This window comes from Pocillopora damicornis, chromosome 4 (genome assembly GCF_964200805.1).
Source record: "Pocillopora damicornis chromosome 4, jaPocDami1.2, whole genome shotgun sequence".
Taxonomy (NCBI): domain Eukaryota; kingdom Metazoa; phylum Cnidaria; class Anthozoa; order Scleractinia; family Pocilloporidae; genus Pocillopora; species Pocillopora damicornis.
In genome coordinates this window covers 8,568,773-8,582,749 of record NC_142673.1, presented here as the reverse complement: position 1 = coordinate 8,582,749, position 13,977 = coordinate 8,568,773, and the positions used below count along the sequence as shown (strand labels likewise).

Here is a 13,977-nt window from a genome sequence, read left to right as displayed (position 1 = left end):
TCCCCTAAACTTTTCAGGTTGTCCTACAAATGTGCAATATTTCAACTCATTAGTGGAGAGATACCCTGCGAGAGCTAATTTTAACCGCACAACATAAAATGGACTTAACCTGCACTTAACTATAGACTGTTTTTTATCTAAAAGTCTAATGCATCTACCATTAGGCCACCTCACTGTCCAACCGTACAGATGTATTAACTAACAAACAAAAAGTTGTCTTGACAAATGATGTCTCCGCATGACATTGTATCTTTACCAGGGGCATAATACTGCGTGTGCAAACTAATACTACTCTTACCTTCTTTGGGAAGCAATTTCAAGTGGGGATTTCTTCTGGTAAAAATATTGATGACACTCAAGCTAGAACCATAAAGAGATCCGACATCAACGGAAGGTGTCAAATTACAGTTGGTAAGTAGAATAACCATAATTCAAACATTTTTTTTTTCGTTTGGGAGGGGGGGGGGAGGGAAAGGGGGAGACTGTTTAGAGCTTCTTCTTACTGAAGGAAAACTGAAAACAAAGCAGACAAAGGCACGATAACAAAAGGTAAAGTGAATATGTAAGCGATCTTCGCAGTAATGAACACTACTTAAGCAGTAGTAAAAATAAGGCCTGGAAAAAAAAATTCAGCCCTGTACGGGATTTGAACCTATGACCTCTGCGATACCAGTTCAGTGCTCTACCAACTGAGCTAACAAGCCAATTAGGAGCTGGTCATTTTGTTGGTTGGTAATAAACCCGTGAAGTGATGAATCAATTTTTTTTCAGGCCTCATTTTCACTACTGCTTAAGTAGTGTTCATTAATGCAAACACCACTTTCATATTCATTTCTTAAACCACAGTTCATATACATGATTTTCATATATTCAAAGTCAAAAGGTAAAGTCTTAGAGGCCAAATGGCCACAACACGCACTGTTTTTACTTGGATTCTGCAGCATAACCTGACTGGGAATATGATTTGCATTTCTCAAGCCGTTTGTCATTTTTTTTGTGAATATTTAATTATCTTAGCGCAACGCGGCAAAAATAGATCAGGTGACTAATTATTTAAAAACCTAGAAGTTCGTTACGCAACTTACATTTCAAAAGTGTCACCACAGATCGCACTTCGAAGCTTACTAGCCGCATATGGAACACAAATTGTAAGTATAATATTTTTCCCGTCGCTTCAACCGAAATCGACATGTGTAATAACCTTCTTTGCCATATTAATTTAATTTTTCAGTTGACTATATTACTACAAGTGCAAATAAATTCCATGTACGGTCATGTACGCAAAAATCAGTTAGTGGTGAAATCTTCAACGTAAAGTAGCCCTTCAATCACAGGAGCGAATCAGAATAAGTAAACTCAGTAGAGTGCTAGTCTATTCACATAACAAAGGAGTGGGAATAACCAAACCGATTGATGACAAAAAAAATAGCTGGAGAATGAACTGGTACAAAGTACACTGCTCATATGCAACACACCTGTCACCACCTTTGCTTTTCCATGGAGGAGTGGATGATTTCTTTTTCCCCTTTGCCTCCCTTGGCCCATGTCCTGAACAACAGAGATGTAAATAATATTCAAATCACTTACCAGAATTGCATAACACAGAGTTTCAAATTACTCTTTCCATAAGCAACTGCCAATGGTGTAACAGGCAGTTGTGCCTGGAAAAGGGGCCAGAAGGCACAACCAAAACATGACAGCCTGCTGGCAGGCTAAAAAGACGGCGGAAAGATGTCTTAACCCTTTCCACCCTAACATCAATATGCACATTCTCCATACTGTTCTCTATACATTTCCAAAGGTGCTGACAAGGAGAATTAGCTTGGCGATCCAGAGCTCCTGTAATTGTGGATCATTTCCTATATTCTCATGACCTTAGTATGTGATTCAGGGATGATGTTGTGAGGAGAAATTAGATGCTAGTCACTCGTAAGGGTTTAAGGGTTAAAGGTGGCATTAAACCATGGGTAACTGGCCTCTTTTGAAATCCCTGTGTAGCGTGTAGTTGTTTACTTTTACAGACACACAATCGTTTCTTATAAATAGGTGTGTGCTGTATGTAATTCTAAGCCACCATAAAGGTACTGATGGGGTGTTTTTTGTAAGCAACAAAATACCTGTTGTATGCTTTCTTCTTCGAGATTCACTTGTTGGTGAGCTTTTAACACATGATGATCTATCGTCCTGAAGGATGAAAAAGAAAATAATTATACTAACAACACGAACTTCAAATACATTTGCACATAGTGACAAGACTACTGGTGAGTCTGAACAATAAATAAATGTACCAGTATATTGCACGTATATGTACATACAATAACATCAAGGAATTGTGCTATTAATGTTTAATAGCAACTCACTTACAAGAATGGTTTTCTGTCTACAGTTTTTCAAAAAACAAAAAATGTTGGATCAGTGGCTAATCACCTTAAATGAACCAAATTTTAAACAAGCAAAACTTATCTCTTTCTTTAAATATTCACAACTTTAAAAATCAGCGTAATGTAGAAAAAACTCAGTCATGATCTTCCAGAGTGTCCACTCCTTTTGAAGCAATAGGGTTCAATTGGTGTGGCAATAGCATCAAATCAGGAAAATTTTGCCTTTTTTTTTTTCCGGAAAAGTGGAACCTTGACCATTCTTCTATCATACCACTCTTTTGCTAACATAACACTTTACCTTCAGGGACTTTGAGCTTTGAGTTGGTGATTTCGCTGTAGATCTCGCTGAGCTATAAGAGGCACTGATGTCAGATATGATACTCTTGTCCTCATTAGGAACTACAGTGTCCCAAGCTGTGGAGTAATGGGATGACTCTGACGTCCCAGCACCTGAGATTCCTGGTCTCTGATGTAGCCCTTGCCTGACAGTGGACCTAAGAGTGCGCCCAGAGGGAAGTTTCCAGTTTAGACCCTGGCGAACACTGTGACCTCTAAAGGCCGCTTGGATTGTTGTTGCAGCACTTGTCCGGGAATCCTATTAACATTGAGAGAGGTGCAGAAGTTTAAGGATGCTAGCTGGCTCTGATGAAGGGCTAAAGCTCAAAACGTCAGCTTTTAAACTCTTTACGGTGGCCAATTTACGTTATCAACTCAGTTGATAATACTACATTACCCTGTTATACTCTTTCACCCACATACCACAACAGTTTCTAAGTAGAAACTGTCCCCTTTATTCTTCCATCCTTTCACAAAAGAAGGCAAAATAAAATATGTATTTCCATAATAAAACCATCACCTTCATAACTTAGTGCCTGATCTCACTGACATATTAAAATAATTTTGTTTGTAGATTTACATGTATTTCTGTGTTTAAAGAGAAAGTTATCTAAACTTTACCAATTCGTTGTTCAGTTCAGCTTGTTCATGAAGACTTCCAACTCCTGTAACAAAGATGGCAAATAAATAAATTTACTGGAATTCAAAATATTGTAATTAAACTTTCTTTGCACTTGTCATGGGAGAAATTTCATGGAAGACTGCATCACACCCTCTGTGCCAGGTGCTCGCAAATTTTCAGGCAACAGATTCTGCAATGTATGTCATACACAAACACATGATACTGGTGCTGCAAAAATGGAGTTACTAGTACTGTTAACCCTATAACTCCTAAGATCTGATAGACAATTCTCCCCTCCAACCGGTACACATTTCATTGTAAGTTAGTCATGAGAATTTTTTGTTACATCAAGATAACAACTTTAACCTGTTAAGTCTGAGTATTCTCATTACCTGTTGGCTGGATAATGTATGGATATGATAGGGAGAAGTTACATTTTAATCCCTTGTGGGAGTTAAACACAAACCTGGGAGTGCTCCCCTGAACACAGTGTGATCACTAACTGTTGTAAAGGTTCCTTGTTCCTCAGCTGTTTCTTCAGAAGCAGTGGTGTTCAGATTCAGACCAAGTCGTAATGCTTCTGTTGCCAGTCGCTGTTTGAGCTGTGCAGCTGTTTGTTTTATTGCTGCAATTCTATCCTCTCTGGGAGGACTACTTGAAAGCCTTTCCTCCTCATTTCTTGCTGCAAATTAAGACAAGGGGTCACTTTATTCTATATAACAAACTCCTTTAAAAACTTGTAATTTTTTTATGTTAAGTGAGTACAAAAACAAAATGTTTCCCAGTAATAATCACACATCTTCTTTAAAAACTTGTTCAGTCAAGATGTTTCACTTGAAATCATTGCAATATATGAGGAATCTTTGCTAAATTTTTCAATAATGCATATAATTTCCAATTCCAGGTGGAAACCAGATGACAGTTCTTTCAGAGGTGTAAAGTTTACCAGCTACTATTTATAAGGGAATCTCTGCAGCATAGACAAAATTTTTCAGCATGACAAAATCCTGGCACCCACATAAAAGCTCCCATCTTTCCACACCCAATACAAATACAAAAAAATATATTTTGTACAATAATGTGTGTCATTTTTTATTATATTGTTATTTTGTATCTTGTATTTTCAAAATTTTTCATTTACGTGTATTAAAATTTGAAAACAAAACAAAAAAAATCTTTCCACACCAATGTTAGACCTATCAAGAAAAGAAGTGTAAAAATGTGTTCTTTTAAATTCAATGGAGAGATCGAATCATCCAATGAAGACCAAAAATTTAACATAAAAATGAAAGAAGAACAGACATATGTATAACACAGTAAAACTACAGACATACCAGATGAAGACACAACCCCTGGTCTGTGTCTGTCAGCCAGCTGACTTGGGCTGGAAGAACGAGGCTCAAACTCACCTGTTGTCAAAAACACATCATGTTGCAGGTTTACTTTAAAACAAATTAATTATATAGATATTGATAATTTTCTTTGATAAATAAAGTTTATGGTGCTAGAAATTATTTACCAGCTCCTAATGACAGTATAAATGTAAGATTCTCATTTCTGGCTAACTCCAACTTTGAAACCCCCTGAATGTAGGCTATCTGCTAACCCTTATTCCTTTTGTTAATTTAGTTTTGTTATCCAGCACTATAAAGTTTGGAGATTTTGTTTACCTTGAATCTGCAAATCATTGAAAGGGAAACAGTTTGTGGTTCTACACGTGACAAACGATGCATTTACATGTACCTTGAGGGAAGCCAACATATTCAGGTCTCAAATCAGTGGTCTTTGTTCCAATAGATACACTAGTTACACCTGGGACTGGACTCTTCCTCTCTCTGTGTGGTTCTGGAGAAATGCTGCCATCTTCACTTAGAACAGATGATGAGCTAGATAAACTGTGGTGGTCTCTGCCATTCACCCCAAGTGTCTCCCTGGATGTGGAATAATTTGGAAGACCTTTGAAGGAGGCAATGTCAAGATTCTCTGCAAGATGACATTAGCAACAGCCTTGAGTACAACATGTATTTGTCCACAAACACTTTTCAGGGCCATATAGATTAAAGAGTTAAGGTAGACTGACATAAACTATAATTTAGACTCCTATTTTTTGATATGTACCTTTATCTGACCCACTGACTCCAGTATCTTCACTGTAACACTTAAAGGGAAGAAAAAAAGAAGGCAACAATGTAAATAACTTAACATCAAGCCATGCATGAGACATACTGGGCTTCAAGTACACGAAACAGAATGATAGTAAAGAATTTTTTACAATTTCACTCTGATACCTTCGAGCACATGACTTCAATTCTAGATCTTAACTAAACCATACAATACAGTACATGAACAATATAGTATTTCAACATAAAATATTTACTTTCATAAACTGCCTGTGGGCTCTAAGTATTTTACAATCTGTTTTCTAGCATTTAACCATCAGTCAGTAGTATGGAGTTATTCAGCAATTCTTTGCAAATTCTTAGCTTTTGATGAAGTTCCATGGCATTCTTACAAAAAATACATTCTGTACTTGAAAGAATATATACATGTACAACTTTGTGTTATATATTAACTTGCAAGTAACTGCGAACCTTGGTCAACTTTTTCTCCGTCAAGAGGACTGGATGAAAATTTAACAAGCTATTTACCTCTACTTCATCTTGTTGGAATGGGTGGTTGTAAGGGTATATAATAGATCTGAAATCACTGCGGCCTTTTGAATATGTTTCCCCAAGAGATTTCTTGTCTTTGCGATGAAGGTTGTTTCCAAGATTCTTTTTTTGTCTACTGTACAGTTCCTGCAGAGAAAGGCATCAGCCCATAAGGATTTGTTTTAAATAAAGAAAATAATATTACACAGCTGTTAAAAGTTAGTAGTAAAAATCATAATTATAATAATGAAAGTAAACTTAAATAAATTATAATAAATCTAAGATTAGTTAACAGCCCAGTGTACCTCAAGCTTCTTCTTTTTTTCTTCCACAGCCCTTTGTTTCATAAGCCTGTCTTCTTTCAACTTTTCCTTTCTTTCAGCCATTTTTTTAGCCATGTATTTCTGCTCAAAACACAGCAATTCAAATTACTCCATTGTCATGTGTACAATGAGTTTAGGAATTCAGTATAAAATAATCCACAAAATTAAAATATCTTCTAAAAATTCATGGGAGTAATCAAACCAAAATTTGATATTTAACGCATGATTTACTAAAGGTGCAAATTGTAAGTTTGAAATAAACCCTTCAATACCTAAAAGAAATGAGAAACTGATCGAGGGGAGGTAAGCCATCCCAAAAAAAATATTTCTTTTTCTCCAGAACAGATTTCGTATCCTAACCTTAACTTCATCAGTGTCATAGTGTCTCTGCTTTTGTGCAGGATAGCTTGGCTGTTGTGAAGCTAGAAATACATTATAATAATAATAGTTATTATTTGATATTATTATTTTTATTATTATTATCATCATCATGTAACTCTTATTATAACCTCTACTACTAATAATCACTATTATAATTATCATTACAGTTATAATTAGTATCATGATTACTAGTAATATTGCATGTATACTATTGACATAAGTAACATAATATTATTATTGATGGGTAATAATTGGTCAAAAGAATTATTAATGATAAGATTCTTAATGTAAGCAGACGTAAATCAAAATTGAGGAAAATAGAAAATGCCTTTATTGAAAATCAGAAGAACTAAATTCCACAGAATTCAATGTAAACAGACAAGGTCACCATGTTAATACTAAATTACTAATTTCATCCTCAAGAGTCACATCAGAAGCACAATTTTCTGATTTTTTTCCCAAAGTAAGTTATGAAATAAGTTTTAGAAATTCCATAAAAATATAACTTGATCCAAACCTTGTGGCTTTACACTCAATGGTCTCTTTCTCTGAATTCCCTTTGATGACTGCTTCACTTGAGTTTGTTTGGGTTTGAACTTGGGAATAACCTTATCACCATCGTCCTTGTCTGAAGAAGCACAACAACCAGTTGAGACAATGAAAATATCCAGTTTTATCAATAAATTTTCCCTCCCTATTTGAACACAAAAGTGTAATAAAGTCTTCCTAACCTCATTTTCTCAGAGTTTACAGCAAGTTACAGAACCTTGTTTAACCCACACAAAGATATGGTCTAAATACAAAAACATACCTTGCGCATGAATTGTAAATCCAAGCAGAAAAAAGTTGATCTATAACTTTCAGTACAGACCTCAAATGTTCATATGACCTAATCCCATGACTGACATTTAGAACTGAACATATTATTTGTATATCATCTCATTAAAGTAACCTCCTACTTAAACACTAACCAGATTCATCATCAGTATCAAGTTCTAAGTCAGACAGAATATTTTTTGCCTCTGTGGATAAAATTCTGTTCCCTCTTAAATCTTTCATATCCTCATCAGGGCCAACTGCTTCAAATTCCTTGGTAGCAACTGGAGAATTTTGGGACAGTTCAGAATCTGTTAATAGAAGGAAGAAATTACAGATTCAATCACTTCAGTAATTTTTTTGAATTTGATGAGGGTCATTCAGATGAAAATAATTCACAATTCATCAACTAAAGAATAGTGTGAAATAAAAAAACAACAACCTTTTCTGTATGGACATTAATGTAGTTGTCCCAAAGTACAACAATTGCATCTTCTGTTTTTCTTTTTGTTGTTGTTGTTTTTTTAACCCTTTCACTCCCAGGAGTGACCAAGACATAATTTCTCCTTACAATATCAACTTACAATATCAATCAGACCAGGGAATAAAGAACAAATATAAATTAGGGGATAATGAGTTTATCCAATACCAAATTCTCTTAACCAACATCATAAGAATTTTATAGCAGACAGTAAGGAGAATTACTAATGAGATCTAGGGAGTAAAAAGGTTAAGGTATTCTAGGTATGATTTATCTCACCTGAGTCCATCTTCCCTGCATTCACTGCTTGCTCTTCATGAACTGGAGATGCTTCTCTGGAATTATCACTTCTTGCACTGCCATTCCTCTCCCCTAAATCCCCATTCATGTAACCACCACTCCTTTTATTGCCAGTATCATTTTTCAACTGGAAATTTAGACTCCTAGGTTCTGATATGTCTGTATCTTGGCTACTGCTTGACTGGGGTCGACTGGTGGCAGAAGTTTTTGCCTTCTTGGTTGCTGGACCCAAAATCCTTTTCACTGTTTGTTGGCCAGTACGCCATGATGATGTTGTTATAACGTCTGTTGGGCGGCGAGGGGCAATGACTCGTTGTACCTTGGGAGGTCCTGGGAAAAGATGTTTCATATTAGTCATGTATCTTCTGAAGACTTAACACCTTAACACCTTAACCCCTAAGAGTGATGAGGATCTACTTTTGCTTTAACAACTGCAATGTTACAATAAGGTTGAGTGCCTGAGGCATCCAGGAACTTCCACTATCAGCAGCCAGCTCCTAGATGGAGACTGCTCCCATGGCTGGCAAATCCTGGCAACCCAGCCATAAGCCCCCACACAGGAAAGGGAAACAGGCACCCGTCTTTCTACAGTGGAAAGAGGGAGGAAGAGATAGGGAAAACTGCCTACCTAGATGATGAGCTACCACTCCAAACAATGCTGCAAGTTCACACTCAAAGCACACGCAAGAAAGCCTCAAATGAAGTGCACATGGAATTCCAATGAAAATGCATATGCAAAAACCGGCGACTACTGGAGAACGCTAATGATCTTTGTTGTTAACTCCATTAAATTGCATTTTACTTCATTTAGAGTAATACTACTGAATCAATCATTAACACATGAGAACAAAGAAAATGGTTGCTTTTCACTGTTTGTTGGCCAGCTTGGAAGCTTTAATTGGTGAAAAAAATTCTCCTTGTCAGTACCAAAATAAATATGTGACAAGAAAAGTAAGGAGAAGATGGAAACTGATGTAAGGGTGTAAAGGGTTGAAATACCTGAACTGAGCAAAATCACATGTCATAGCATCTATAATCCAGTTTCAAAGATACTTCTTCACTTTGCTTCAGTCTCACCCACACAGACATGCACAAAACTGCCCCTCTTTGCAGAAATTGCCCACTTTTTTTAATATATGGGTAACTCAAAGAATTAAGTGGGACAACTTGCCTTTTTGTTGCAATGGCTTTTGAGGCCTTTGGGTGGCAGCCTTTGTTCTTGCATTGTCAACTGTTGAACTCTTTGCTTTGACCTTTCTGTTAACTTCAGATAACACTGCAGGTTTTGATTCTACCTCACTGAAACCTAATCAGGAATTTTTTGTAAATTATGACAAGACATTTCAAGTTGGTATGTTGCATCACTTGGGTTAATTATCATCAAGGAAAAGCTTTCAAAACATAAAGCATTGATCAGCTCAACTGGCAGAAAATGTTGACCTTTACTACCAATGCATAAAGACCAAATTAATTATTTCAGCTGGTTACCTTTATAAGCAGGTGCTGCAGGGGCAGAGGCTACTTTTCTCTTGGAAATTGCAGGTCTCATTGGAACATCCAAATCCCTCATACATGGTTCCTCTGCTGCAACCTCCACAGACGGGCCCTCTGAGCTTCGAGGAGAAGGATTTGCAGAGCTTATCCCTGTTTATAAAATAGAGGTGTAATCAATAAAAGGAAGAACATCTAATAAAAATTTTCAAGCTCATGTGAAAAAGATCATTTGATGGTTATTCCAACGAAGCAGGCCAAGGGACCTTCCAGAATTTTGAAGGAGTTGCAAAATACATATATGCAGCAAAATTTGTCAAGTATTTGTGAAAAGCACAGTTTAAGGCTAATCTGATGTAGCAGTTCATCTCAGCCTCAAGCCTCTTCACAGATCTTTTTGAGATTTTATTGCAAACTCGTGAGGCAATGTGCTCAAAGTCCTGTTCACAAATTCAAGACCCAAGCAGTCTTGCCTTCCATGGTAGAATGATTCCTTTTCAAACATTAATGACAATTTACAATTTTAAAATTGTTGCTAATTATGACTGTATTTTCATAGTCTGTAATTGGTGTTTTTCAAAAAAACCAGAACATATCATTGTAAGTTATAAGGAGTGGCAATTTGGACAAAGTGCTCTCTAGAGATTTTTAAAAAGCTAGTCATTCAAGAATGGTAGCCACCCCTTCAAAATATGTGGCTGGCAGACTTCCTCCCCCCTTCCCCTGTAACATAAAATTCTCATGTCATTCACCTTCGGGTCTGTAACATGTCAGGCAGGTTTAAAAACAGATAACTGATGAAGCTATAAATGCTGCTAAGTATTTAATAAATAAGATGCATTTTCTTCACCTGTGATAGAATCAGTTGGACTAAGCCTTGAGGCTTGTTCTTTCTGTAGTTTAATTCTCTCTTTCAACCTTGCAAGTGCATCTGTAATCAGAAGTTAATAAAAAACTAATCAAGATCCCTCAAGGTCATCAGGGTAAACACAAATATATTCCATTGAGACAAGCTTAATGACAGTTTGAAAGAGAAACTTAGAATACCTGAATTATTTGCTATTACAGGTCTGAGTCCAAGTGAGGATGTTGGACGAGTTTCACTCCTGGACAGTCTAGCTGTACTGCCAACTTCCAATGAATCATCAAAGCTAGAGGAAGAAGGGATGGTTGAAAGACCTTGAAATCTGACAGGTGATCTACGAATTGGTTTCTCATTTGCCCTGTAGATTGACGAGTAAGCTGTTGTCAAAACAGGATCCACACCATCCGTCATTTGGGGGTATGTAGGAAAGACAGCTGGTGGATTTCTTGTGGCGGTACTGCTTCCAATCTCAGCAGGGTGACTATCCCTTGACGGAGGAGATAGCAAAGAGGTGGGTGCTGGTGCTCTGACTGATGACTCCTGTCTGTTCCCATTCTATGGAGCAGCCAATGGAAACAAAATAGCCTCAAACAATTGATATATGTACCTAGCATGAAAACTTTGCAGGAGACTCGCATCACAGATTGGCAGTCTTTTATGTTTTGCCAGAGCAAATTTTTGTGGTTCAAGATGACTGAAATTCCTGGTGTATACTACTTTTTTAACTTTCTTTTCACACAACAGACAGAAAACAAGAGAGGAAAATAGCATTTTCTAATGTTTTAACTAAGTGAGTAAAACATAGGAGCTAGAGAGTAGATGATTAACAAATTGACAGAGTTTTGCATTTGAAAAAGGGTAACATATTCTAACTTATAGCATTTTGGTTTGTGAGATTTTTCACTCCTTAAAAAGTTACTCTTGCTCATTCATCAAACCCAGGGTTGTTGCTAAGAAGGAAAGGGAGCCAGCTACAATTTTAAAAGTCCAGCCAGCCATTGCTATTTTTTCGTGTAGAAAATTTTGCCAAGAGCTGGGGCTTAGCAACAACCTTGTAAATCTGGTAATAATATAAACATGCAAGCCATTTGAATTTATCTGTATCAATTATTTGGTCAATGACCCAAAATATCACGCATATAAACTGTTTCCTTACTAATGAAAACTCAGGTGATCTTCTCACAGGCAAGTTGGTGCGATCCTCTTCAAAAACAGTTGCAGGTCGTGCACCTTGTTCATATCGACCTGGTCGCAGTTCATATCTGGACACCCGTCCATATCTCTGTGTCTCAGAAAATACTTCTTGTAGGGGCTCATCATTATCCTCCACTCCAGAACCGAGACCAGCATTTGCTTCATTAATTCTTGCTTCCGCAGCTTGGAGCTGTTTAAAACAATTGATAATTTCATAAACATAAAAAATGCACAATCATTGTTTATTATCCAACAGCACTAAGTAGAGTACAAATAATGCAGTTGGATAAAAAACAACTGATCAGACTTTTGGTGAGTAGTGACTCTACCGGCTTGTCAAAATATGGCACAACTCAAACAAAAACACTCAGAGATACTAGTGTGCACTAAAAGGTCTAATGAGATATATATTCATGATATCTAGAGCTCATTCTAAATATTGGCTAGAAATACAGGGCCCTAATATTGTATATCTGTGATCACCAAAACTCTTAGTAACAATAGCCTATATTTGGCATGAATAGTTGTCTATGGGCACCACCAGTTTCAAAATGCACACATCTTTGCAAGAGAGAAGCTTGGGTAAACTGTGAGCTTCAAAAAACAGGTACTCTCCAAGGACAAATATACATGCATCTTTTCACCAAATAGGGGTTATTATCCTTCACATATTTTGCAATGTGCATAAAAAAGATGTTTATGAACAGCTTACTGTTTGCTGCATGGGAGGTTTTTTTTTTAGTGTTCTCTAGTACGACTTAATGAACAAACAAATATTTCCTTTTTCCTGTAACCACTAAATGCTCTCTCATATTGAATTAAATTTCAAAATACTTATTGTAGGGGAAGTAAGGTTTGAAAATTTGGGAATATCTCTTGGGTAATATCCTCAGATATCCCCCAGTTTAAGCTGGGGGATAATCCACCACGTGCATTCAGACCAATTACATGCGAGCAAATACATGTAATGGATCATAGCCTACAATATCGGTCCATGAGAATGTAACAAATAAAATGTTGTACAAAAAACTTATAAAACAGCATGAATCTTATACTTCTCAATCAAGTACTACAAGTTCAGTAACTTTTAAAAGTTAAATTAACTGGCTGATGTTCACACGTTCAAGGAGACTTGATTAATTCAAGTCAACACTTCAATTGAAAAATAAATCAAACAACTAAATCTATCCAAAGGAAACGTGGATAACACGGAAATACTTTTATACGAATGCAAGCCTGCTAAAATATTTCAAATTTTTAATTTTTAAGAAGGGCAGATCGAAAACTCGTCCATGAACGATCCCCTAGCAACCCACCTGTTACAATGGAACCAGACATACGTGATCAAATTTCACTTACCGCAGACTTCACTTCCCCGACGTTTTCCCATGCTGCTGCCAGGTCTGCAAAATTAGCCAAAACAATCTCAGTTTTCGTGTACAACATGTAAAACTTACATTAAAAGGCGTTGAAGAGCACACTCCAACTCCGTCTGGTACAAGTTTTAAAAAACATACCATGAATCAAAACAAAACAAGGCGATTGATCACATTAATCTTGAAAACTTAGTAGGCGAAACCAAAGAGCAACGGTCACAGCCAACACTTTTACCTTACTTCTTTATTTTACCATTTCTTCAAAAGCACTACCTGAGAACGAAGTTTGGTATTTTCCATCTCTCGGTAAAGGGCCACGCTGAACCGGAACGGGATCTACGATGCGTCGACCACGAAACAGCGTCGACGAAGCCATCAAAAAACTTTCGCTTTCGTCAACAGGAGAGCATCAGACACAGACAACAAAGTTTCCGCCATATTCTGTTGGCGCTAAGGAAATTATAGAAGGTCCATCTTTCGAATAATACTTTACCTGTTTATTTTCCCAAACAATTCCTTACCGTTTTTGAATGAAAAACACTTTGAAATCATACAGCTATTTAGGGAAAATGACTCTACCACAGCCCGCCATTTTTTTGTTTTTAGTGCAAAGCAGTGTGGGAAATCAGCAGCGCTTGGTGTCTCATGGGAATTGGTATTACTTGAAGTTTGTGACGAGCGGGGGATGGTGAGGGACGGGAGGGACGGGAGGGACGGGAGGGAGCACTACCATTTTTGCCCTAGAGAATGCTCTCTCTCT

At 36.9% G+C, this 13,977-nt stretch overlaps 1 protein-coding gene across 3 annotated transcripts in view; it reads right to left on the bottom strand.

Annotated features, from left to right (window-relative positions):
- Window positions 1-13,834, bottom strand: part of LOC113669091 (centrosome-associated protein 350) — a 41,895-nt gene extending 28,061 nt beyond the window's left edge. For 2 of the 3 annotated variants that reach the window (XM_089203893.1, XM_089203895.1), the window contains exons 1-22: window positions 13,491-13,834; window positions 13,201-13,244; window positions 11,804-12,031; window positions 10,830-11,202; window positions 10,633-10,713; window positions 9,780-9,935; window positions 9,463-9,597; window positions 8,271-8,621; window positions 7,666-7,821; window positions 7,212-7,322; window positions 6,674-6,735; window positions 6,296-6,394; window positions 5,988-6,137; window positions 5,458-5,497; window positions 5,083-5,322; window positions 4,674-4,748; window positions 3,806-4,021; window positions 3,339-3,382; window positions 2,680-2,976; window positions 2,118-2,184; window positions 1,476-1,548; window positions 299-360 (exon numbers count right to left, since the gene is read on the bottom strand). In XM_089203893.1, the coding sequence (XP_089060019.1) occupies window positions 299-360; window positions 1,476-1,548; window positions 2,118-2,184; window positions 2,680-2,976; window positions 3,339-3,382; window positions 3,806-4,021; window positions 4,674-4,748; window positions 5,083-5,322; window positions 5,458-5,497; window positions 5,988-6,137; window positions 6,296-6,394; window positions 6,674-6,735; window positions 7,212-7,322; window positions 7,666-7,821; window positions 8,271-8,621; window positions 9,463-9,597; window positions 9,780-9,935; window positions 10,633-10,713; window positions 10,830-11,202; window positions 11,804-12,031; window positions 13,201-13,244; window positions 13,491-13,593 (3,163 nt within the window). In that variant the 5' untranslated portion in view covers window positions 13,594-13,834. The remainder of the gene's footprint in view (window positions 1-298; window positions 361-1,475; window positions 1,549-2,117; window positions 2,185-2,679; window positions 2,977-3,338; window positions 3,383-3,805; window positions 4,022-4,673; window positions 4,749-5,082; window positions 5,323-5,457; window positions 5,498-5,987; window positions 6,138-6,295; window positions 6,395-6,673; window positions 6,736-7,211; window positions 7,323-7,665; window positions 7,822-8,270; window positions 8,622-9,462; window positions 9,598-9,779; window positions 9,936-10,632; window positions 10,714-10,829; window positions 11,203-11,803; window positions 12,032-13,200; window positions 13,245-13,490) is intronic. The other variant, XM_089203894.1, reaches the window with a different exon arrangement.
- Between the last annotated feature and the right edge of the window lie 143 nt (window positions 13,835-13,977).